The sequence below is a fragment of the Astatotilapia calliptera genome, chromosome 10 (genome assembly GCF_900246225.1).
Source record: "Astatotilapia calliptera chromosome 10, fAstCal1.2, whole genome shotgun sequence".
Classification (NCBI taxonomy): domain Eukaryota; kingdom Metazoa; phylum Chordata; class Actinopteri; order Cichliformes; family Cichlidae; genus Astatotilapia; species Astatotilapia calliptera.
The window spans coordinates 21,080,011-21,107,158 of NC_039311.1; the positions used below are offsets into that span (position 1 = coordinate 21,080,011).

The window sequence follows — 27,148 nt, forward strand, 5'->3', positions numbered from 1 at the left end:
TGACAAATATCAAGTACCATTTATGCTTTTTCATTGTATCAAAACCTGCTTGGCTAGATTATGCAGCAGCTATTTTTAAATTTTATTCATTCAGGAGAAGCAGACAGCTGCAGAACTTCACCAGAATCCTTTGGGATTTAACCAGCCAGTCAAAAGTATACTTCACTAAGCTCCTGTCAACCATACATGGAGATGTATACTGATATACAAATATGTAGCACAGTGTTTCATCAGTGTGATTGAAAACAGTTCACATAGTGTATATATTTTTTAGTTTGTATGTATATTTGAAGTTAAATGTTTTCATATTTGTGCACAGAGCTTTATCTGCTGTACCTCATATATTAATATGTTCAAAATACCCTTTAAAAAACCATTAGACTGATAAGTTATCTTTACTACCTTAATTTTCTTCTTAAAATTCTTGTTAATTTTATGTAAATCACCAACTCATAGATGCTTTCAGTGAACAAAACAAGTCCATCACAGCTGTCACAGGGCGAGAGGCTGCGTACACCCAGGTCGCTCACATCTACTGCCGATTTAGAATCATCAGTTAGCCTGAGAAGCATGCTTTTGGACTGTGGGATTGAGCCAGAGTCCCTTATGAAAGATGCACACTCCACACAGAAACGTCCCAGCTCTCCAGTGCATTCGAATCAAGGACACTCTTGCTGTGAGGTGACAGTGCAAACCACCACACCACTGTGCCATTTTAATGTTTAAATCGAGTGCACATATTTATGCTGGTGCATCTGTTAGAAACTACTTGGGTTAACCTTATTTCGTAATGCTGTCCTACTCACAGTGATGTGGGCCGGTTCTGCCGGCTGTCCTGCTCGCCATCATTGCTTGTCAGGCTGTGTCTCGGGGTTCGACCTTGGCTGCTGCTGCTGCTACTGCTGCTGCTGCTGTTACAGTTAGCAGACGAGGACACCGAGTGTTGCAGGTCAGCAGCTGTGGCGTTGCCAACACTGTTCCTTTTCTCACCTGTAAGAGTAAATGTGTGAGTGATGTATTCCTTGGGGCTTTCTCATTTCATAAAAATGGTTTGAACTATTTAGAAAAACTGGCAACCACTCTCATCTGAGATTTTTAGTAGATGCACTTATGGTATTAGTTTGAAAATCCTACGTTGAATCGTTCCTGGGTTATCATATTCACAAACTCTGGTGTCAAAGCCACCCGTTCTTCCGCTCACCTGGCGGTGTGACGAAAATACTCCAACAGCCTTTTACAGCTGAGAGGTAAAAACCTTGCATTCTTATTTAATGTAACAGATTACTGACCTTTAGGGGTCACTTTTTTTGTTTTTCACCAAGGCTTTTAATAGGGAGCCCCCCCTTACAGCATTATTTTGGGTGCTTTATTCAAGAGTACGAAAGATCATTATGAGGTTTACTTATCAAAGCTGTTAGCAAGGAAAATTCCGCTGCAATCCTGCATGTCTGACAAACTTCCTCCCTTTAATAGGTGGCTGAAGGAATTAGGATTAGGAATTGTTCTGTTTGTTGTTCGGTTTGTTTGGTATACCTGTGTTGTCTATGTTTTAATGCAAACAAACAGATGCTTTTAAAAAAACCAAAAATTAAATAAAGAAATCCTAAAATAAATAAATATATCATTTGCATGAGGTCATGTCCTTCAGCTTACCCTTGTGGGAATGTGTCGGGGTGTGGAAAAGCGTGAGTGGCCTTTCGCTGCAGGAAGGAGTTTTGCTGTCTGTGCTCCTCCTCCTGGGCGTTTTCAGCTGCGTGTTGGACAAAGAAGAATTCGGCATGTCTCTGAATATCTGCACAAACAAGACAATCAGAATTAAATACAAACTAAGAAACAGCACAGTGCATAAATATGTAAATAGTGCTTTGGCAAATTTAAATTTGATTCCAGTGATATAAAAGCAAACAATAATTCACCGCCCTTGCCCATTACGTTGAGGACAGACATTAATTCATTTGTGAGCAGAAGCATTACACTGAATATTAGTTCCTGGATTTTTTTTATTTTGCAGCAGAGCTTCAACCATTGCAATTACAGAACACTGCAACAAAGCTGCTTGCAGCTGCGTGTGAAACGTCTTTTAAATGAGAGTAATTACACATGTAGAGATTTAACAACAGGGGACATTGCTGGGTCTAGTCTGAGATTTGTGGCAGTGATCATGGCATTACTGAAATTTCCTTCCACTTTAAGTACAGTCAGGAAAGTAAAATCCCCACGACGTGATAAAAATAAACACAGGCAGTAATTTTTTTTTTTTACCTCCGCCTTCCTCGAACCGATTACATAAGTCTATTAGTTTTCAAATATGCTTTTTAGTTTGTTATTGCAGGCTGTGTTAATCGCCTGTGACACTGTACATGCTTCTTCATTATGGTGAGACAAGCGTGTTAAAGATTTTTGCTTTCTTTTACTATATTTTCACACATTCCAGTAGATACAGCAGTAGTCTGGGAAAGTCAAAAGACTGAGGAGTGCCAACTTGAGCTGTGTGTGTTTGTCTATGTGTCTGTATAAATACACAATGTCTGTGTAACGGGTGCATTTAATCTCTCTGCAGTTATGCTACTCATTAAGGTTATGCATCATCTTACCCTCTCATGGTGCTCTATGAGGATCTCCACAACAATGTTCTGGAATTTAATGTCCATGATGGCTGCAACAGTCTCCTCCTGTGGGCGGAGCAGAGTTGGTCCAAAGACTACACCCAGATTGGCAATGGTCATGAGGTTTTGTTGATGGTGACTGGCCACACTATTAAGGTTACACAAAGAAAAGGGCGACACAGTAAATCCAAATTAGAAACGTGGAACTTGACACGATTTGAAGCTACAGTTCCTGACAGTTTTTTTCTTACATTAACAAAGTCTCACATGACGCATCACTCACATAATTATTACCTAAATATACAGCCTCACTTATTTTACCCATTTTCAGGAGAAGCAACTCCTATTTTTTTTCTCCTGTGTATAATAACAGAAGTAACACTAACATATATGAATAAACAAACAGACAAAAGAAACAAATGAACAGGAGGAGCCTGCAGAGACTTTATAGAGCTTACAGGAAAAGCAAATGTGTTTTCACTGCATTCAGAGCACAATCCTGATTTCAAAAGCTGCCAAACAACACAGGTTACAAAAAAATTAAAAAAAAATAAGAAACTCATATAAAATGTAAGAGCTCAGTCAAGATAGATCGGCACATTGCCTAAGCAGTCCAAAAAAAATGGCATTAAAGCAGGAAAATCATAATGAGGGAGAATATGTTAAACCTGATTGTGACATAATAATACATTTGGCTTACACTTACGCTCTCATTAAATCTCAACCATTACAAACCTCATTGTATACACTGAACAATGCAATAAATCTTAAATCATACATGAACAAAATGACACAGAGAGCTGAGCTACAGTGTGATCCAGCCTCTACCTATAAGCCTGTGATGATAATAGCTATTGGCAGCTGTAATCCACTAAACCCAGGTAACGTGTCCTCGGAACTCTCTGCAAATGCGTTCACCTACATGTGGTTTAAATGCGGCTTATGTCCTCATTACCACAGATTGTATCATGCTGTTGCTGTTGAAGAAAAGCCAGATAAAGCCATGGGGGCTTAGATGCGGGTTTACACTGAAAACACAAAGCAAGTTGGGTGCTTTGGAGAAATAAGTAGACTTAAGCTAGCGGTATCATGCTATCTCTGCTTATGTGTTACAGCAACTTGCAGAATGTGACCTGCAGAAAGACAATGGGTTTTATTCACAATTTCTCTCACCTGTACAATACAAAGCACCACTGCATGTGTACAGTACAGCAGCATCTAAAGCATTGAAGCAAAAGTCTAAATTGTGACAAGGGGTTTTACTAGGTGGGTGAACTTAAAGTCGAGCGCTAATCTTGCTGGGAAAGTCGGGATTGGCATCAGAAACAAGTAAAGTTTAAAATTACATTACATAAAAAAATATATGTGCAATTTCTTAACCTTTTAACCACTTTTAATCCAATTGTAAACTAGACACTGAGAATAAGGTCTGATTAACTCTTCTTGGTACTGACAGAAATGCCTGCATCCGGCCACTAGCTCGTCTTTCTTTTTAAAGGCCCAAGTCCAGAAATAGATTTCGCCTAGTGGTTAGCGGATGGGTTTCTATTTTCAGTACACACAGCATTAGCGCATGTGGTCAACAGATTACGCTGAGCATTAATTCTTTTGGACAGCAATTAAGCAAAGAAGCATTATAGCAATTTAAATGGAGTCGCTAATGCTAATAACACTACACAGTGTTAAATTGCTTTAGAAATGAACAGCGTATAATGCAGTTACACCTCTTGTCCCATGTGTGCAATTTTTCCACTTACTTGGCCAGGTGCTTCACCAGCAGCTCCAGCATCTGTCTGTTCTTCTCTGGTAGCCGGTGCACTAGCGCGTGGACCTCTGTTACTCTAGCCTCTGGATTGTCCATCTCTGGATAGAGACACATATTAAGACTTGAGAGATTCAAGTGTGTCGCTGATTATTATATCTTTATTGACACAAACAAGCACATACAAAGCCATCAAACAGGTAATTTTGCAACCATGCAAGGCAGTCGTGATGCCTTTTTTATTTTTGTTGTAGACACTAAAAAGCAGTCATTCCAATACACGCCACAGAAATTAAACAAGTATACCCAAGATTTCAATAAAATAAAAGTCTGAATAACATCCAGACTCGGTGGAGTTCTTAGATGTCACACAGATATTTCACATCCTTTTTCCTGTCGCTACAACCAACTATCATCCTAACAGTCTTAAGCTGCTTATATTCTTTTGTAAACACATTGTTTTCCAACAATAATTAAAAATCAGACCCACATATGCCATCTTGGCATTCTATATAATCACTATGAGTATCAACCTGCAGTTCTATGAAAACGCACCATAAACTCATGTTTGTGCCATTTTTGTGAGAAAAAAAAAAATAGTCCAGCTGATTTAGGAAACCAACTGATGCAATGGGCTTGAGTGTCATAAACAAGGTTAGGTAGGTGATAAATATTCAGAGGGAATCAGGGTTTCTGTGTACCATTGCCAAACTAGTTATGAAGCGCATATTAAAACGTTTATCTCCACAAGATGCAGAGACAGAGCTGAGGATGCATGTGGGTATTTATTGGCACTGTGTGTTTAATACTGTTACAAAGTGGAAAAGCTCCATGGCAAGCAGGGCAGAACAGCCTGTTGCTGATGAATAACTATAATAACTCAAGCCTGCGGGGCTAGTCAATAAAGAGATGACAGCAGACTCACACTATATCAACCTTCAGGCCCCAGCTGTCAGTGCCAGGCAACGCTCCCACAACTGACAGAGCATCTTATACACAGGCAACCATAATTTTTATTATTTTCTTACATAACTGGGCTGGGCTCCAGCAGACACACATATATACAAAAAAAAATAAATAAATAAAAATCAGCATTCCTTATTATGGTGCCCACGGCTTTACACACATGCACAAAAGGACAAAAAAACAAAACTTTGTTTTTCTTTAAACCTCAGCCCAGACATGTGTAGTCACAGCACAGTACGAATACACATTCGGTTTTACAGTACTGAAGACCTTTAATTTTATTCGGAGTAGATTTAGAACACCATCAAACGCTTTCTGAATTTAATAAGAGTAGGAATCCAGCCAACATCAACCGCATCCCAGGAGAGAGATAAACAAGGAAATTACACTTGATTCACCAATAACCTGTTTTCTCATTATTGAGGAAGCTGCTAATGTGATGCAAGTTGAGTTTTGGGTGCTTTTAAGACCGTAGGGAAGCAGTTACTTACATCGACGGATCAAGATGATTATGTACAGCAGCCAAAACAAATCCATTGTTAATATGTCAAATGGCACAAACATTTGTTTTCAATCGTCATTCGGTTGTTTCAAACATTTAACTGACATTTTGAAAAGACTTTAAGCTCTAGCATTAAAACTGGAAGCAAGACTGGGGATTTAGAAATATTGCTACTACCAGCTTTTCTTCTGTTTTACCTCTTCATCTGCCCTAAATATCCACAAAGACACACTGCTCTAGTTACTAGTGTGTATGCACCGCTAGCAGCAATGTAACAGTTTAGTCTGCAGAATGTCTTTATAAACAGCCTGTGTGTCTTGCCCATGCTGGTGGTGACTGGCTAATCATTAATCCTGCTATGGTGTTCACTGGACACAATGCTGTTCAGCCAGGATGCCAGATGAGTCAGTCATTTAAAATGAGTGAACAGGCCAATATGTCTGAACTCACACAGGAGTAAGTGATTAAATATAGAGAAATATCTCACTAGATATAGTGATTAAAAAAATAAATTAAGAAAAATCTGGTACATCTGTGACTGATGAAGTGGTTTGCTGATGTCACAACTGAAGGATGATTTTTAAACCATCTTCCATGGCCCGCAACTTTAATGTTTAATTAAAGTTTAATGTATTCCTGGCACGCATAATGTATCAAAATAAGGATTAAATCATAGAAAATGTAGGGATAGAAGAAAAATATTGCAAACATAGTATAATGTGTTTATAATCTACAGATCAGGCTATTTCCTGACCTATTATTTTCCAGAAATTTGCCTATTCAGCTTTAAGATTATCTGACACTTTTGTAGAAAAGGCGGCAAACAACTCCGTCTATCATGCATAATTGTGCTTTAGAAGATTAATGTCAATTAGTACTTGCTAAACAGGAAGAAACAGTACTTGTTAAATTGGCTTCTTAAAAAAATAAGACTTTGATTTACGTGTCACGGAGATGAGGCTCATCTCAGGTCTTTCTTATGGACTGCATTAAGTAATGCAAGTGAATAACGTTTGGTAGATCTTTGTAGATGCCTTACAAAATATCACTCCTCCTAGTAGGAGTGAGAAATAAAGCCCAATTGGAAGGAATTCTGGTGATGTACATAAATATTAGACACAAGATGGACAGAGTCAGAGCATTTTCTTCATACACTTTATACTTTCTTTTCTATTCTGTCTCTCGTGAAATTTGAGAAGGAGGAAGAGCACGATGCAATATCAGATCTTGTGGGCGGAGTTGGTGAATACATGTAAAAGAGAGGAGAAAAAAAAAGGGAGGACCTAAAAGAGAGAGTTCAAATGAGGACGCTGTCTTTAAAAAACACCCTGCTGCTTCGGCAGAATTCCACCTTGGAAAAAAATTCGAAAGCTAAGTCACACAGACAGAGGCGCCTTCTTGCACATATGCATTCTGAAAGAAATTTATGACGTCAACCAAACTAATGAGTGTTGCGGAAAAGAGGTCAGGTTAGGCACACAACTGTAAACTTATACAGCAACTTCACAAACACAAGTATTTTTTAATGATTACTAAAAAACCATAATCGCATCCATTATCACATGGGTGGTCCGCCTTGTTTTCAACCGAGCTATCTTGGTAGACTTATCTGCCATCCTCTTTTCCTTTCTCTTAATACACTCATAAAAAACAATCTTCATTGGATTCACTGCAGAGCCTGTCTTGGTACCAGTCTTGGTGGCCAGAAACAGACAGTCGTTTCCTGGACTTCCTTCCTATGTCAGCTTGGCATCCTATACGATTAGCTACTGCCAAACAAAGAAAACAAATCACTAAAGCATCCTCCAACACTAGAATTGTACTAATCTACTTTGTCTGTGTCGAATATTCATTAAAAAATAGGAAGCAGCTACATGGATAACCATGGTTAATCGACCCAAGCAAGCTAAACTATGGTTAAACAGAAAAACAAGGAAATCCAAATGAACAGATTTAGCAAAGGAGGGGTTCATGCAAAGTCTCCATTTCATGTTCTAAATCAGTTGGTGCTTGCAAAAGTTTATTTTGGAGCCTAGCAGCCTCATGACAAGAATCTAATACACTGAAATGATTGCCATGGCTGTTGGAGAGTTCAGGCAATCTTCCAGGCAGCTGAGGGTTTTTTTCTTTTAATAAAATATGTTTCCTGACTCAAACCACACCCATCAGGTGCAGTTACCTTTGTGGAAATAGAACATCTCTATGATAGTAATTCAGAAACCAGAGTAGTTCTAGATACTCTGAGGCCTGGTGAACTGTTATTACTGCTGTCAATGTGATAATAGAATAATTATGAATTTCAACTAACCAAATTTAGGACGTTTAGCCTATTTTCCTCTTTAAACACAGCTGATCATATCCAGCGATACAAATAACCATTTGCCCAGCTATGCTATTTAACTATTCTAAAGACAGTGGTCTAATTTCAAGACAGATTTTTTTTTCTGCCTCCCTGGGAAGCGTGGTCTACAGGACATGGCCCTCTTTTACCACATCTGGAAATCTGCATACAGGAAAGGAGGCACCATGTTAATGTACTGACATTAAAAGCAGAGTTTCAGAGTATTTATGAAACTCTGTTTCATAATTCTCGGCTCTGCAACGTGTTCTGCAATGTGCATTGCGCCACAATGGACAGCGGAGTGTGGCTGCTGCTCCAATCAGCCCATCACAGCAGACGCACCATCGGCAGCAAAGCCAACAAACCGTGTGCACAACATTTAGTTAGAAAACACTTATTTGTAAGACTCTCTAACTGTGAGATAACAGCCACGCTGCAATTTAACAAGTTCAAATAAGAAGCTGCAGGTCTCACCTTCTAGGGAATCCTGATGTAGATAATCAGTGTTTAACACCCAGGAGGAATACTTCCTGGATTTTTGAGTCTCCTGTAAAATCTGACTCTCTGAATCTGAATTTTCATTTCTCTTTTACATAGTTAGAGGCAGCTTTCACACTGGCACAGCTGTGAGTTTTAGCCTGTTGAAAAGTTGGCATGGAGCAGGATCCGAATCTGGGTCATTCCCCCAACACAGTGTCATTGTTTGTTTTTGTGTTTGTGCAAGACTTTTTATTCTCAGAACCAACATAATGCAAAATTTCACCAACTCCAATCAACCATTTATAAACTGAAATGAATCAACAGGATTAGCTTAATTTAAAAACAAACAAAAGCTATTTAAGCATTGTCTAGTCGATTTTTATCCAAGGTAGCCTTGAAGAGAAGTCTGCACTATTTAATATCAAGGTTGGCTTTAAACAACTTAAACAGCTTGAACAGACATTTTGTGAAGAAAACGAGATATCAGGAGGCAAAAGGAAACTACTCACTGGCAGCTTTTATAAAGCTCCTCTGGTACTGGTATGTCATGAGAGGTGCAGGTAGCATTCTGGAAACATAAGATGTCAGGAGAAGATTATCAGCAAGGAAAATGGAACAAGAGCTTAGGATTGGCTTCTCTGGAAAAACCAATAAATCTGAAGAGTTCTGTACGAGCACTCATCTCACTACAGTTTGGAGAGAAATTAAAGGAAACACCAGGATGAAGTGTCTTAGTATGGTATTGGACCACCATGTGCAGCCAGAACAGCTCTAATCTGCCTTGGCAGTCATTCTAGAAGTCTGGAACTCTACTTGAGGAAGGAAAGACTATTCTTACAAAAGATACTCCTTCTTTTTATGATAGTGGAGACTGCTATCTAGTAGCTTAGACCAAAATAATTCCTAGGTGTTTAGTTGGGACATTTTTTCTTCAATTTATCTTTTTCTATTTTCTTCACCTTCTGATATTTTCTCTCTACACACCAGCTTGACATGAGCTTTCTCCTACTGCCTGATGTGAATAATGGCACCTGCTGGTCTTCAATGAGGCCTGACTTGAGGTCTTGATGGTGTAAATGGGTGTATGTACGAGAGAATTGACAGCAGGTGTTTCTATAAATCTGTCTGTTTATGTACCGGCGAAGTGCTTGCGGGCAACCGAATGAATACGAATCTTTGTATGCCTGTGGATTTGTGTTGTGAACAGCATAGATTCATTTAGCTACAGCAGATTGAGCACAGCATGAACACCTCTGCTACTCTCATTCCTTCCTTACATTTTCTTTCCATTTCAGCTGCTCATCTCTGGCTTCCCACAATCACAATCCTTCTCTTATTGTTGCACCGCACCAGAAGAAGTAATTTAACTATAACGTGCAATATAATGACCAGAATATCGGGCAGTTTTGACACAGCATTAACTCTGAGTAAATAACATATATAAAATAAAGAAAAACAGACCACAAATGATAGAAATGACAGCAAAATCAAGCAAAATATATTCAGGCCAGAGGTCTTTTTAACAAGTTATTATGTGATAAGTGCAGAAAAGTGCTATAATTTAGAATAAGAGGAATAATTCCAAGACACAAAAAGCACATTTAATTCATTCATCACGGTCATGGAGGTTAAAATGCACTCATGCTCGGTGAACACTGGAAGAATTATTTTTTGCCAATAATTCTTAGTAGAAGAACAAATGAAATCACTGTGAGTTTGCATTTATGTAAGAGTTTTCGCACAAACCTGAGATAGTGCTTGATAGCACTAGTTATTGTTTTAATCTCCCACTCTGGGCTTTCCAGCTCTACGTCAGCACACGTCTTTGGATCTGATGGACAAAAATATGAAGAGAAAAAGAAAGAAACAAAAGAGATCAATTTTTTAAAAAGATATTTTAGTTACTGTTTTGATACAATTTAAACATGTGCTTTTTATTCATGTGCTTCAGTGTTTACCCATAGCCAAGCTCAGTAGTTTTTGTATTTTGGAGTTGACGCCAGCGATTCTGTATAAGCCCTGTTCATCGATACCTGAAGGAGGAGACAAGAGATCATCTGTAACTGATATGATAAGATCAGGACTTTATGATACTACAAAATTCTCCCTCAAGCAAGCACGTGGAGATTTCAGCAAGGGGATTTTTACCAGCGAAACTTTAGTTCCTCTACTTTGATAAATGCTTTAGATGCTCTTCTGTATGTGTTAAAGTGTTATTAATGTACTACGATGTGTCTTCCTCTCACCAACTTAAAATCGTGCCAAATAAGGCATGAACAGAAAAAAAGGCACCACATTGTTGTGCTTTGATGCACTTTTTTGGCATCAGCATGAAACTCATATAAATTTAATGTGTTTAATCTTTATCTGTCCCATTGCAAACCTGTCCCAGCTAAGAAATCCAAGGTTACCTTCATATATAAGCTAAATACAAAACCACCTGACAAAGCAATGAAAAGGTACAGAGTGACCAGAAATGGGTGCTCTTAGTGCAACAGATAAAAAGAGGTATTGATATTGTAGATCTGTAGGGAGCGATGTCCAGACACATCAGGAAGGTTTAAATCGCACTCATAACTCCTGAACAGAATTTCAATTCATTGCAAACCAATGTTCTGCATTATAAAAAATATTCATTTATTTTTTTAGATTATTTGCAATGAGTTTGGTGCAAATATTTAAAAAAAAAAGAGAGAGAGAAATAATATTCCTAAAAATTCTATTTAGTATCAAATGAACTGAGAAAAACTTCAGTTCTACTGAGATAAACCCTTAAAAACGCATGGCAGCATTGAGAGCTTTACGGTGACTGCAACACTGAATGCAGTAAAAATATTCACGAGAAGACTGTAAACAAACAGTCCACAAACAGTATTATCTTCTGATATTTATTGAAACTATTGTCAATGATTTGGATACAGCAGACGATAAAGTTTATTGGATAAAAAAATACAGTGTATCACAGCAAAGAAGCAAAAAGATTTACAGAGCATTTAAAAAAAACAACAAAGGAAATAACGTGGGTTGACACTGTACCTCGCGTTTCCACCGCATAGATGAATTTTTTCATCACGTTGAACCCAATGACATCCAGCTGGGCCACTGATGGAGCGGGAAGCGACAAGAATGAATCTGAGCCAACTACCGATTTGTTTTAACATCACTAAAAACACAGTGTTCCAACCTAAAAGTTTGTTGGCACTTTTTTAGGCACAAGTATTATTAGGTCTTATATATTAATTGAAGATGGCAACGATAATCAACTCAATCCAAATAAATTAAAGACACTTACTGCCTTCACTCTGGTTATCTTTATTGAGGTTGTACACCTGCAGAAATAAAGAACAGAACACTTCACAGTTATGCTTAATTAGGGAAGCAAACGTAAGTACATTACCAGTGTTTCACATGCTATAATATAAATATAAATATAGATAAATCTAGTTATGCAAGCATATAGTCAGGGTTCTTTAGGGAATATCCACTTATTATTTCTATCAAAAGTCACATTATATAGAAAATACAGTAGCTATGACTCTAATGCTCAGATCCATCCTTTTGTCTGCTGCTGGTATTTCACAGTCATGATCTGTGGCAAGCTTGTAATGACGAGAAGTAGGAGCCAGAGAACAAGATCGCCAGCATTTTTTTATTTTATGACCGTTCCCCTGAACTCTGCAACCGCGTGTTCCAACTTGTGGTGAGCTCCTGAATGTGGATTACCTTTGCACACTTGAATGCAGACATGAGAGAGGTGTTGGAACAAGAACACATCTGAATAAGAGCGTTAAAATAGACTTCCAGCCAAAGAGCAAAAATGCTGTACACCGAGGAGGTATAAACCAAGTGCTGAGGAAGTTGGTTGGCAGAAAGCTGATGTGTTGATTGTTGTGGAGCATAAAGACCAAATTATCCCTCTCAGACTTATGTTGTGTCTCTCTAAATGTGACCAGACGTGGACAGCATGTGCTGAGGAAAAGACGCAGAATTTGAGCCAACAGTTTTCCAATTACACCTCGTGGTTTGTTTAGCTCTCATCCCATCCCCTTTTCTGTCTCGGCCTCACTCTCCTGTTTGTCTGTGTCACATGAGAACAAACTGGTAACCATGGCAACCTACCGGTTCTCTCCCATCCATGGCCTCCATCCACAATCTACGGTCTTCTTCCGACAGAGCCTGCATGGTGATCACTCCCGGCCTTCGCACACAAGCAATAACAGGAAAGGCACATAAGCTTATCAAACATACAGGTGAGTTGCAAACATTAGGTGTTAGATCATCAAATAATAATACTCAACAAATACACACAAAGACAAACATGTCGATAACTGGTGCAACAAGGGGCACCTATAAATCGAACCACAACTGTAATAAAATCATTGTATTTAAATAAAAAGTTTATCAACTAAAGAAATTCTTATGAAGGTTTTCAACTAAGTAGTTATATGTTCTAACTAAAAACTACTTAATAGATGTGCCCATTCTTAGATAAATGCCAATCTTGTTCTTTTTATAGCAAAACATATTCATTTATGGGTGCCAGAGCTATGACTATACTACTGTGTTCCAGTAAATCACATGATCAGCAGCTCCGATCAGATTTTTCCCCTTAAAAGGATAACAAAAAGATGACGAATACAGCATGAAAATTCAGCATCTAACAAGAATTCATTAGGCTAAGCAGCGAAAAATCATCCACACAGGCAACGTGTGATGCGCACGTACTCATGATTTAAACTGAGACCAGCTCTTCGGAGGTTATAAAGCCTGAAAATCGTAAAAATCCTTGATAACAAAGCCGGCTCTGTTAATTCCATGATTTTGTATTTTGCATAGAGAATATGTAATGTATTGCTCCTATTACCGTCTTCTTCATACTTTTCGTTTTGTGTGCAATTTTACTGGCCTTTGTTTTTATTTTGTGCTGCTTTAAATTCTGTGTTTGCATGGGAAACTCATCACAGAGATGATCACCGTTCCCTCCTCTTATTCCGAGTCACTGTGACGGAAGAAGAATGAATAAGCACTGACGCAGTCTGTAACTCTGTCAGTGTAGCCACTCTTCCCTTTGTGTTATAAACGCCCCCTCCTTGTGTTAAAAGCTCTGTTAAAAAAAAAAAAACTTGTCTATAATGCCAAACAAATGATTTATGCCGTCTCTGTTGCTCTTGATAATTTGCTACATTTCCCCCCCATCAGGATCCTGCAGGAACGAGTCTGTGTATGCAGTGATCAGACTGTTTTGATCAATTTGAAGATTTATGTTTTAGAGCTGGCTCTCTAAAATAAACCTGCTTCACGGAGCATGAGTTACTGTACCACAGCAATCTGTCCCGCTTAAGAGTGAGACTGCTTTGTGTTCCTAAAGGACCTGAGTTAAGCCTAAAGATGGATGGTTAACAGATAGGCAGGGTGTGATAGAGGATAGCTGAAGTTGTGTGTGAGTGGACAGGAACAGTGGAGGCGGTTTAAGAAGGGAAATGCCACAGAGGGCTGAGTCAGACAGGAAAAAGAGCCTCAATCTTCAAGCTCACACCAACTGTGCAGTGCCCTCATGTGTTGGTTCGCTGTAATTACATCCTGCTTTAAAAAAAAAAGGGGAAAAAAAAGGAAAAAAAGCCCATGCTAATCCTGAGATTATGAGCTGGGACTGAACCACATTTAACCAAATCTTTCATATCGATGACACATAAAGTAAAACCCGGTGAAAAGAAAGCTGGGTGAATATTCACTAACCTGTCCACAGCCTCCACATCGAAACAGAACCGCTTTTCTATCGAGTCCGTCTTCCTTCTGGTGCACGACTTGAGAATAAAGCTCTCTTCCTCTCCCTGACACAGCAAAAGCAAGAAGCAATGTAGTACATCAATAACACATGAAGAGCATTTAAGACATCATAATGCAACCATACTGTTTGAGTGGAATTTAATAGCCAGGACGGTAATTTTCAGCTCCATACTAAGACTAGCTCTGCAAGATTCACTGATTAAAATATTCTGTACTTTTCCCATATGGAGTCTTGGTGCAGGTCGTCAATATATCCTGTCTGAAAGGAGCACATTTAGCTCCCTTCCTCCTCTCTTTAAGCCGACTTTTTTCTAATTGGCTGCCCGTCGCAAACAGAAGACCTAAATAGCAGTTTATTCTGTGCTCCAAGGCTTGTCCGATAAGGCGTATTATACAGAGGCAAGGGCAGAAAAACAAACAAACAAACAAAAAAAAAAAACCCCAGTATGTAGCATATAGTTATTATTATTAGAAATGAATCACTGGTTGAAATATATCTTACGTTGGAGTAAAACTGAAGATTTAGCATTTTAAATTTGCCTTGACTTCCATTTTAGAAGTAAGACTTGCTGTTTGAACTGGGCAATGAATCATATGTGCTTTAAAAAGAACAATATGAAGAAATAGACACTATAAACTGATGTGCGGGGAGTGCCATCTGGCAGTTTTATAACCAATATAAAGGATTACAGCAATATTATTTCCATTTCACACATTATCCATGAGACACTCAGCTTGTTAGCTTTTCAAAAGCTTGGTTTTCTTATAAGTAAAGAAAACACAGACAGACAATGTTGCTACCTGTAGCAACAATATTATACAATTTATGCTATGGTGACATCACTTCTTTTCAAAGGTAGTAACAATTGTTAGGGTTAGGTATACTGGTATACTGGTTTTGAATCTGCAAGCCTGCTGGGGCCTTCATGGATTCTTTGTGTGCCTATGCTGGTTCTCTCCAGATGCTCCTGCTTCTTCCCACAGCCTAACTTAGTAGTAGTAGTAGTAACTAGTACTTAGTTTTATTGATGATTCTAAGATGGCCACAGACGGGGAAGAAAATGGATGGGTAGATGAGTGTGATAACTCACAATCTACAGATGGCTACACACTCTGGTGTCATACCAATTCAAAGTACAGGTTTTATTGCCATACTCTAAAGCAAAGCGCAGATGGGCCAGGTTTGATGTCATTAGTGAGTGCTTTTTTTTTTCTTTCAGTGCAGTCCACCTACTATTTATTTGCTATTTTGGATTTCAGAGCTTTGTGTTAAAGCCAAAGGGTTTTCTGTGACTTTTAATGTTTCCAAGTTTCCTTCAGTTACTCAAAATGAAACTGTGGCAACTTTCTCAGAACTGAGCTGCACTTCGGGCTCATATCAGCTCTGGCTTAATCGGTTTGTAGGTGGAGGGCGATCAGAGATAGGTCTCTGAGAAAACAGTTGGAGACAACATTTTCTGCTTACTGCTGCTTACTCAGAACATTATTCACCCACACTGCACTCTCACCTATTAAGGGTGACGTGGAAGAAGTCGTTAGCACTTGCTCGTAAAACCAGTATCTCGCTCTGTGACTGTGCGACCGAATGAAAACGCACAGCTTTTTGAGCTGATTGCTGAAAACAGTGGTACGGGCATGGGGAATAATAAAAAAATAACTAAATAAAAACACACACCAAGTTGTGCTTATCCACACTGGGACGAAGCACATTTGCATGAATGCCTGCATGAGCGCCTGTATATGAGGGCGCTTGTGAAGTGAACCTGAATGTGTACTTTTTTTTTCTCCCATACAAGTCCAAACCTGGATTTTGTTAGTGAACTTGTGATTTTATCTGTATATTTTAACAGCACAGGCTACTCACCGTTTTACCTCCAGACTTAGGGTCAAACAGGACCATGGTGACTTTCTTGGACTCACGGTAGTATGTACAGTAGTACTTCACCCAAGTAGATACAAATGAGCCTAAAGATAGATAGAAAACATAGAGATGAAGAGTGGTAAAAAAACAAAAACACAAGAAAGGAGAAGAGAAAAAAAGAAAATGGGTGAATTGGAGACAGGGTCAAAACAACAAGAACCAAAAAAAAAAGAAAAAGAAAAGGACGAGTCCTGGTCAGACCTCTTTTAGTGCTTTAGTGTTACCATGGCTACCGCACGTGGACAGAGCTGCTGTCACGTCTCCAACAGATCAGACTTGAGTTTGTCAACCATTGGTTCATTATGGCTTGTTTGTTCTGCTGCTCTGACACCGTGTGAGCCAAACAAGATGCCACTAACATCCACACACTATACCTCGTCACACACACACACACACACACACACACACACACACTCGTTCACTGTTGTATGTGGCTTACTTACGCTTTTCCTGCACATACAGGTAGCCCTCCATCGTGTGCTGGCTGACACTCTTGTGTTCATGTGGATTCTCCTTCATCTTCCTCATCAAACTCTCAACCTCCGACCGCGTGCTCTCAAAACGGTTCCTCGTCTGCCAACAAAAGCACACAGGGGTGCAGATTTTTCCTCAGAAATTCAACTTGTAGATGGGAAAGTACATAACAAGCCTTATATGTTGCAGAATGAACAAGTTTTGAAGGCCTATTTTAAAGCTGCAAGTTGAGAATCTTTGGGTTAAAAACACACATCACAAGTAAGGGCGGTCCTGCATTATTCATCAGGTTTATTCTAACTGGACCATATAATGCTAAATAAATACTTTTATATACTACATAAAGCCATTAACTCATCAAAAAAGTGCTTTCTGTTGTAATAAATTAAATTAGCTGTGGGGTCATTAACATAGAAACAATTTTCTTTGGAAAACCAAGTGGCAACAAACAGGTTAGTTACTGTATCTGCTGTTTGCACTGTGGAGACATGTTTTCCTTATAGGAGAAATAACAGGAAGTACTCATCAGGTGATTTTAAGGTCAATTTGGGTCATGGTTAAGATTATGGTTAGACAAGTAGTAAATATGGTTAAGACTAGAGAAAGTCTTCAAAAATGATATAATGCCCCATTGATACACTACTGTATGTGTGTGTGGTGTGTGTACTTGATCTTACATTCTGTATGCTGATGGTGAGGTCGGTCTTGAAGTGATTAAAGTCCTTTGCCAACTCGTAGCCATGGTGATAGTAGGTGAAAAGGCCTTGAAGAAATGCCAACAGCTACAGGAAGAAGAAAAAAAACAGAATGAAGGTAAAGATTTAAAAAAGATGAACAACACGGGGATAGGGGAAAATGTACATCAGAAAAAATGAATGCACGTGTCTGAGTGGAGGAAAGAAAACATAACAGGAAGACTGAGCAAGAGGTTGACAATTTAGAAGAAGTAAGGGAAAACAGGGAATACCTCAACAAAAGTTAGCACTGAGTAGCTAATGTGCTTGGTTATCTTAAAGTGTGACTATAACACAAATCACTGCTACAAAAAGAAAGTTTGTGTGCAACATCTTTAAAGAAGAAGAAGAACTTTTTTAGTAGCATCTTACAGGCTCCACAAAGTCAAACATCTTCCTCTCTTGGACTTCCTGCACCTTGAAGACGTATTCCAAAGAAACCTCGTAGAAATGCTGCCTCACGTTATCTACCTGGTTGTCTGCCTACAACAGAGAAGGAAATTAAGGAAACTGACACACCGATAATCAAGGGTTACACGTAAAACCTGCTCGCTCAGAGAAACCAGCAAGGTCTAAACTCAGACACGGCATCTTACCTCAAGTAGATGTGCCTCTTTCTTCTTTGCTGAGAGGCTAAGGTGCTTTTCCAGTACTGCACAATACTTCTCCGTCTCTTTGTCATATTTTTTCTTGGCGTCCTGTCACAGGGGGGAAAAATTAAAAATAAAATACAAATCTTTTGACTGAGTTTAACGAAACTGTCTCAACACTTGTACCGGGGAGTTTTTCCTCCAGTTTTAATAAACCAACACATGTACTGTAGTATATTTTAGCAGTTATCTGCAGTCAGGATTTGAGAACAGGGAGCACAGCAAAACTTCATATAATGCAGATTTCTTTTAGCTTTCTAATAACAAATTCCCTTTTTTTAGGGAGTAAAGCAATGAATATTTTCCTCCAGGGAGCACAGCTGGTTATTAAACAACAGACTGTTTCATCAGAAATGAGATCAGCGACATGAGAGACAGACATGTTTTGATAGATGATGAGCCTGGGACAGAGAGCTCAGGGTGTGTGTTTATGGAATGAAAGCAACAGAAAGAAACTGTTACACAGGCAATGTTGGAATTACCAGTCAGATTAGGATCATTAAACTTAAAAACGTGTCACTTCAACAGGAAGATAGAGATAGCAGTACAGTAAGACGCATAAAGAGAAACCAGCCTGTTAATCTTATTTACTTTTGAAGCAACAAACTGGGGTATGAGAGAAGTGCTTACTGAATGTGAATACTTGACACTTCTGTTCTAAATGATATATATACACAAGACAAAACAATATATATTCAATTGTTTGGTCATTAAACAAAAAATAACTTGGACTTATTTCAAAAGTCAAAGAGAAATTTCTGAACATCAGTGAGCCGCATGTGCATTTGCTGATTTCATTTTGCCTTTATTATTCCTTTTAACCATTTCTTTAACAACGCTGGAACTGGCACTAAAATAATACGATGTGTACTGTAAGATGATCTCTGCTCACTGCCGAGCTGGTTTCAGCAACAAGAAGCTAAGTGCTCTTGGCCAGAGGAGGAACAGACAGCAGCTGCGGAAAGCATCAGAAATGATGAACGCCCCTCTAAACAACAAGGCCTCTGTTTAAAGTCTGCCTCTCTGATTTGTCATATTCTCTGCGGAAATCATGTCTGAAACGAGTGTCGTGGCAGCCCTCTCCCATGTGTTCATTATTAGAGATTTCATTACAGCCTTTTGAAAAATTTGAAACTAAAAAAAAAAAAAGACAGGCTTCCTTTGTGAAAGGAATTCATTTGCGTGAGACAAATCATCAGGAAAGGTTTTATAACATTAAAATGACTTGTTTCTATTTTCCCTAACGCTTGGGTTAAAAAGTTAAAGGTGTTAAACTTCATTTACTTTAGGTTACTTCCACCCTCAGCCAGCAGGTGGCAGTGTCTTCACAGTATGATAAAATGTCTTCCTTTTTTATTTATTTAATTTTTCCCAGAAATATAAGGTAATTGAAAATGTTTTGATGCAAGACCATACCCCACCAGACTGACTCATCACAGATCAAATCAGGTTCTTTTGCAACAGTTACATAGAAGTCCCAGTCAAATCTAAAGCCAACAAATGCACCAACAATCCTTTGTTTACAAGACGTGCATTATTAAAACACACCTTTTTAACAAAAGCAGCACTTGCTGTCACTCGCAGCAACTTGGAATGACTTTAAAGTGGATAACTGACAACAAACACAAGAGCAAAGTGATTCCTGACAACGTATTCTCAACAACTAAAAGGATTTCTGGAAATGATGATGTTCTCAGTGCGTTTTAACAGAAATCCGTCATTGTTGCATGAGTGAAGTGTTTTTATACAAAAAGACCTTGAATTGCAAACAGCATTTTTTTTTTTAATTTAGTCTTACACTTAAGCTCTATGTAAAGACTTCTTGTCTAATGTTTCCTACTGGCTGCAGTAATCTGATTGGTGTGAATTCCTCTGTGAATAAGATTAGAATCTGAACCTTGAGTTTTCCTTAAATAAACTGTGATGTGTAACCCCCCCCACACACACACATTTTAAACATATTTATCTTTTATCTGTTAGCCATTCGCTGCTATTTTGGTCAAACTGGTCCCGTGCAAGACGGCTGCCAGCTCTGTAGCTTTGGGACAAGGTGAAACTGTGCCAGGCCAAGATATTATCGGTTCTTTTGGGGCTAAACTAGGATTAGTGCATCACTCGCGGTGACTTAACTGAAGTGATTATGCTTCACACTTTAATCTGACCATAATGTCAAAATCAGACAGTGACCTGCAACATGGGCATGTTTTAATAGATCATGTACTGATAAAACACTGAATGCATCAGGGGAACCCCCTGCCGCCCTATGGCTAATGACAGCATGGAGCAAGCACACCATGACCCTATATAAGGAGATTAAAGACGCTGGGGCGTGGTATATTTACCGCACAGGGGCCGGCGTTATTTAAAAATGTACAGTTCAGTGTTCATCCTTTATCTTTTTAAAGGATTTCTATTTTTCTGGAGTGTGAAAAAATAAAAATTAACACAATCATAACATCAAAAAACTTTGTATACTTATGTTTTACTTCTATAGAATAAGAAGCAAATGAAGAGATTTAAGCACACTTTTAAAAAAATAGATAAATAAATCACACACAGACCTGCTAGAGGGAGCCCAGCCTGCATGCAAGAGGGAATCAGTGATTTATGGCAGCATTTATGTCTTCCTCTAATCTCTTATCCAGGTCATTTAGTAATGGTTCAGACCTTAACATACACCCATCACGTAAGGAGAGGGAGACCCTGAGCCTCGTGTGAAGTGTGCTGCCTTTTATTCCAAGCATACATGAAAAGCACCTATTAGTTCCATGTCACTGTGCAGCGGTAACAACAACTGTAACTAAACTCATGTGTTTGAGTTCCAAACACGAAATTTTATCATCAAAATAAAATCTTTAAGCATTGTACTTTATATTTCTTCTATTCTATCATTGGTGTATTTGGAAATTCTTAAAGGCTGTCCTGTATTCTGAACCATCTCTCTACAACTCTACAAACTATATAGCCAATTTTTTTTAAAAATGCATCGAGACACTCTCTGGTAAATATAGTATAATTATAGTATATTATTGTATTAAAGTCAGATATTATGCAGTAATGCTAACCAGGTGAGTAAACTGGAGTGTTTCTCTGGATTAAAAATCTTGTACATACATCTACTCTAACAGTTTCTGCAAATTATTCCTAGAGCATCAGACACACATGTAGTCCAAAGTCTTGGGCCGCTGAAGGTTCTTACCCTAGATCAGCTATAATGCCATGATCTTACCAAGCAACTGCCTAGCAATGGGCTAAAATATCACGTTTTTAGTATTTACTCACCTGTAAAGGATTTGTATTGTGTTTATTTTGTGAGAAAAGCTGAATTTTGAATGATATATTGTGACACCATCACACTGCTCAAATGACCCATTTTTAGACTTTATGCACGTACAGCACCTTATATGAAAATGTGCTATTGCTTTAATTTTACAACAATAACGTCTTATTCATATCCACATATACTTAATTATGCATGATATACTATGATATTATCACGCTGCCAGGCTACCACCTATCAATTGGCTTAAATGACCTCTTTTCAATGTATAAACAAAATCCACCTCCTCTAATCATTTAAATTTTTTAACCGTGATTACATATTGCGGTTTACCAACAGCTAAACAGGCCAGACAATGGGCGTGTATTAGTTGTGGTAAAGCAAAGTTTCAAAATCAAAGGCATTGCATTCACGAGTTAATGTGAAACTGTATGCATGTGTCCCTGGCAACCAGCAAAAGGCACAAAAAACAATAAAAACGAGAACAAAAAAAAGAGAGAAAAATCTGAATGTTTTTCTGATCTGTATGTTTTGAGTAGGTGCTGTCTGACACAGATCCTTTAATAGCTCCAGAAGCACTAAAGGCCATTATTGATTTATTCTTCATGCTAGCATACATGTATCAATACAAACCCACAGCTCATGTACAGTTAAAAGTCATTTCTGTGTGTACTGTCACCCTTCTTACCTTGGCTGCACTGATTTGCTCTTTCCTGAACCGCTCCAGCGGCAAAATTAACACATCATTGGCATTCTCGATCTACAAGGCAGATATACACACCATAAAAATCCATGTTACAGACACGCCAGTATACACCAGGTATTTTAATATTTGTATCATTTGTACCAGCAGTTTCTATCACAGCCGCCAGTCATTTTCTGGAGAGGACTAATGTTTCCGTGGTTATAAAAGACCAAACGTTCACTCTCATTAAGAATAACCTATAATATAGACAATATAGCTAGGTAGGTCACTCACCATTCGTGTCCGTTCATCCTCCAGGTTCTGTAAAACTGCTGCAAACTCCTGAAGTGACTTGGCTAGGGACAGTCATGTTGGTAGATGGGGTGAACGAGAAAGAGACAAAAGAGATCATTGAAAATAAAAATGAGGCAGAAAGGCAAAGCACTGCTATTTTTAATGCTGATAAAGAGCGAGACAAAAAAAAGATGCAAGGGAAAAGCATCGAACAGAATACAGCTATCGGGGAGTAAAGAGGTTAAAGGTGCTTTGTTTCTGCTTCGGTACCACTTATTTAGAGGTTTCGAAATGTTTCTAAACTCATGACATAGCAGAGTAATTAACTGGAAATGAAACCGCAACTTAAAGGGTTTGTTTCTATGGTGCTTTCACAGTCAGCATGGATCGGTGCAAGGTTACCCCATTCACTGGCAAACGAGCCACAGCTACATTGTTCAGGTCAGAGTTTCCACTTCAATTGCCTCTGACCCTGTCCAACACTTCACACACACGAACACACAGACTTGTTCTTCAGGCACACTGAGCGCACCTCAAGTAATTGAAGAGTGTGCCTACAGAACATGTGTTCCGAACATGTGTTCCTTATGCACAGGCATGCAGAAATTGTATGCGCACTGTGATAATCCATTCCACAGTTATCCATTTTATCCTCATTAACATCAAACTTCATGTTTCTGTAAATTATAGGTTTTGTATTTGGCTATTAAAAAGTAGATGCAGGCCTTAAACGTCCAGGTTTGAGTGGAATCTAATGGCAGAAATGTGATATAATTGTAGTTGTGTTTTAATTAGCGTAGAATTGAATTTTTAGTGTAGGAGACAATTTTTCATTGCCTCAGAATAAGCTCTTTATCTACAGAGCCTGCAGGTACACGTCCAAGTGCTTCTATAGAAGCCCAGAATGGACAAACCATACAGAGGGCCTTTTCCATTTTGTGTTTTAGCACCAACTCTAGCATCACCAGAATACAGAAATTAATCAGGGTGCAATCTGTACTGTCAGCTGACACTACACCCTACACATGGCTTCTTTCATCCATTATTAGTCCAAGTACAGATAACCAGACCACAGCCCTCCCTCCCCTGTCACCTACTTTAACTGTTCCAAGGGGACATCAAAGCACTCCCAAGCCAGCCGGGAAATGTAATCTCTCCAATGTGTCCTGGGTCAGCTCTGAGGTCTCCAGCTACAGGGACAAGCCCAAAACACAGCACCTCGGAAGCATCCCAATCAGATGCCCAAACCACCTCAACTGGCACCTTTTGATGTGGAGGAGTAGCAGCTCTACTCTAAATTCCTCCCAAATGGCTGGGCTCCTCACTCTATCTAGGAGTGCTCAGACATCCTACAGAGGAAGCTCATTTCTGCCACCTGTGATCTGACACCCACAACTCACAGCCAAAGGTGAAGGTAGGAATGTAGATCAACTGGTAAACTGGCGGCTTTGCTTTCATGCTCATCTCTCTCTCCACAACAGGAAGGTACGACATCCAGATTACTGCTGACAATATGTGTGTCCATCTCCCCCTTCCTTCTCCCCTCACTTGTGAACAAGACCCTAAAATTCTTTAACTCCCACACTTAGAGCAGCAACTCAAGACTTTGAGGTGCTAATTCCCATCCCTGCTGCTTCAGATTTGGCTGCAAACCTCCCAACCACAAGCTGGAGGTCATCATTCAGTGAAGCCAACATAACCGCATCATCTGCAGAAAGGAGAGATGACATCCAGAGAGAGACCACAGAATCTAACACCATCCACCCTGGGCTACAAATTCAGTCCATAACAATTATAACCAAAATCCATGACAGATGAAAGCCCTGGTGGCGTATAATACTCGCAAACAAATGTGTCCGACTTATTGAGACAATGCAGACAAAGTTCTTTCTACAAATAAATCCTGATGTCTTAAAAATAGTATAAAATTGTAATACGGCTCTTATTATGCAATCAAAACTTGACGATTAATCTAAACTCTTTCATGTTGACACATTGACGTAAATCAGTACCTATTGTTTTTTTCCACATTGTTCTAAGAGGACTTATTATAGCATCAGAGAGATGAAGATGGGTTTTGACATGAGTCTCGCCATGAATAGCCTAACAGCAACAGTGCTGCAATCCAGCTGAGCACCAAGCTGTTCAGGAAAGATAGCCAGCGATAGTGAAACAACAGCAGGGTTGTAGGTCAGAATCAGGGCAGCAAAGAGCTGCAGACTGACACAGAGAGGGTGTGGTGACTGCACAGACTCTCACACAGCAGGCTGTTTGAGCAGAAACAGCCGGATGAGTTCTGGGAACTCATATTTTACACACCAATATCACAAACTTTTGTGTAATGACATTTTATTTCATGAAATAACTACAACATTTATGAAGACTAACTGTAGCTATCAAAAATAATGAAATTATACCGAAAGGGCTGCAAAATCTGAGCCAATGTCCAGTTTTTTCCTTGTTTTACAGTGTTACTATTAGACTGTCCATCAGCTGCTGATAATCATTTCAATTTTTGAACTATTTTAAGCCACAAGTCAGATGGATCAAAATTACACCCGTTTTCAAAATGTGCCAGTAGTTTTATTAAGTACAGAATAAGCTTTGATATTTTAACAAAAATAGCACATTCAGGGCAGATACCTAATCTGAGACTCATCAGTTTCCTGTCCAGCAGCACTAAAATGAAAATCAAGCTGACCTTGAAGTCAACGCTGATTTGGCTATTCTATTTTAGTGACGAGACATGATACAACATCATTTGATGTCTATTTAGAGGCTTTCCTCTTCTGGTGCACCGAATGTATTGGATTTCACATCCGCACACTCACCTATGCACATCTCATCATCCGTCTCAGCATCTCCAATGCACTGGAATTTAAAGTCATTGAGAGAGTCAGCAAACTTCCTCTTCGCTGTCGACAGACCTGAGAGAACAGAAAAAATAAGAACGTTAAGGTCGTATTTTATGGTGGTCCACCTCACTTTAAGTGAGTTTGTAATAATGTAATAACAAGCTGTACCGAAAAATCTTAATCTGAACTCTAGAAAACCTAGTTCTAAATAATGTGATAAGATTATGGACGAGAATAGCTGTTTTGTCCTGATTATACTTTTAATGCAGGTACTGAAAGTGAGTGGAAAGGCGGACAACACGAGTGGGTCCCCTGTGGCATCAGTGATGGAGGTTGACAGCTCATATATTTGTGTGTGTTCGTGCTGAAAAGTGCAAAAAAAAAAAAGTTCCGTTCGACTTAAGTCACATTAGCCAGGCGAGGAACTGAAAAGCCTTAGACAGCTGGATGCCTTTCAAATAATACATGAGGCGCTAAGAGCTCCTAGGAGACAGACACTCACGGCGAGCTTGGCTTCCCTTGCATTTAAACTCAACGCAGGGTCACCTCCACTACAACATTTCCTGTTGCTTGACTGGCTTAGGTCAGCAACATTCAAAGGATCACGATGAAATAGTGGAAGGATGAAGAGGAAGACACAAAAAAGAAACAGACTTCACATAACTTTCTTGTAAATCGCATGCTGTGGAACAGCACCCTGCAACAATGGCTTGCTCCCCATTCTGACACTGACCCTGAAGGAATGGATTAAAATAATTATCATTTTATACTGAATAAAGTGTTCTTTTACTTTAACATTCAAAAAAAGAAAAGAAACTTATGCATGACGCGGTCAGCTTCAGCAGGGAAACCCACGACGATAGGGAGGAGGACAAAATTTATACAAAAGCTACACAAGCAAATATGTATTTGTGGCATTTTGTAAAATAAAGATAGAAAGTATAATTAAATCCAGGCAAGGAAGGAAAATTTAAAAAAAACGCAAGAGGAGAGATCAAGAGTTTCATGAAAATGCGCATGGGAGTCAGGGAAAGGACAGCAAGCGCAGACAGAAGAAAGACAGAGAGTAATTGGCCATGTTCAAGTAAATACCACTGCTCCTCCGTGTAGATCAGTGCAGTTTGCCAGTCACAGAAATGAAACGCAGGCCCAGCAGCTCCGCTTAAATGTGCTGCCAGAAAAACGTGCACGCTGGCAGAGAGAAACGCACACAAACCACTTTCTCTCTCCGGACTGACTCAAAAAAACATTTAGGATGTCCGTGAGCAGTGAGTCACAGTGGCCCTGTGTCATCAAAATAACTAAAGTATGACCAAAATGAGACCACACTCCAAACTTGAAGGATAAACTGCGGTTTTACGGTGCCAGTCAGTGTCCAAAAAACAAAACAACCCACTGTACTTTCACAGTATTTCCCCAATTCTCAATATTTTGCTGCAATTACATAACAGAAATCATGTGACATATTTTAATAAAATTAAATATATAACAATGTTTAAAGGTAAACATGTATATAGTGAAGCAAATATGTTTTTCCAATAGAAAATTGCAATGAAAACCAAATGTCGTCTATAATGTCATATTGCCAGTGAATTTACAGCATAAATAACTAACTAATATAAGTAGCATACATAAAGTAATATAACCTTTTCTTCAGTCGTTTTGAAAGCCAGCAGGTCTCAGCTCTCAAACGTTTCAGGGTGTTTTTAGGTTTCAATGATTAAACATGCTGTTTTCAGGCTTTATAATCACTGCCATTACATATTGGCAAATGAGGCTGCACTGAGTGATCTCAGGTATCTATGAGCCAG

At 38.9% G+C, this 27,148-nt stretch overlaps 1 protein-coding gene across 4 annotated transcripts in view; it reads right to left on the reverse strand.

Annotated features, from left to right (window-relative positions):
* LOC113031220 (rho GTPase-activating protein 26) overlaps window positions 1–27,148 on the reverse strand; it is an 89,566-nt gene that overhangs the window by 16,248 nt on the left and 46,170 nt on the right. For all 4 annotated transcript variants that reach the window (XM_026183204.1, XM_026183205.1, XM_026183206.1 and 1 more), the window contains 19 exons: window positions 25,314–25,409; window positions 22,483–22,544; window positions 22,192–22,263; window positions 18,170–18,271; window positions 17,946–18,056; window positions 17,517–17,621; window positions 16,809–16,938; window positions 16,309–16,409; window positions 14,394–14,488; window positions 12,777–12,855; window positions 11,950–11,986; window positions 11,694–11,759; window positions 10,616–10,690; window positions 10,404–10,488; window positions 9,167–9,225; window positions 4,364–4,469; window positions 2,595–2,754; window positions 1,654–1,792; window positions 807–990 (listed from right to left, as the gene is read on the reverse strand). In XM_026183204.1, coding sequence (XP_026038989.1) covers window positions 807–990; window positions 1,654–1,792; window positions 2,595–2,754; window positions 4,364–4,469; window positions 9,167–9,225; window positions 10,404–10,488; window positions 10,616–10,690; window positions 11,694–11,759; window positions 11,950–11,986; window positions 12,777–12,855; window positions 14,394–14,488; window positions 16,309–16,409; window positions 16,809–16,938; window positions 17,517–17,621; window positions 17,946–18,056; window positions 18,170–18,271; window positions 22,192–22,263; window positions 22,483–22,544; window positions 25,314–25,409 — 1,864 coding nt within the window. The remainder of the gene's footprint in view (window positions 1–806; window positions 991–1,653; window positions 1,793–2,594; window positions 2,755–4,363; window positions 4,470–9,166; window positions 9,226–10,403; window positions 10,489–10,615; window positions 10,691–11,693; window positions 11,760–11,949; window positions 11,987–12,776; window positions 12,856–14,393; window positions 14,489–16,308; window positions 16,410–16,808; window positions 16,939–17,516; window positions 17,622–17,945; window positions 18,057–18,169; window positions 18,272–22,191; window positions 22,264–22,482; window positions 22,545–25,313; window positions 25,410–27,148) is intronic.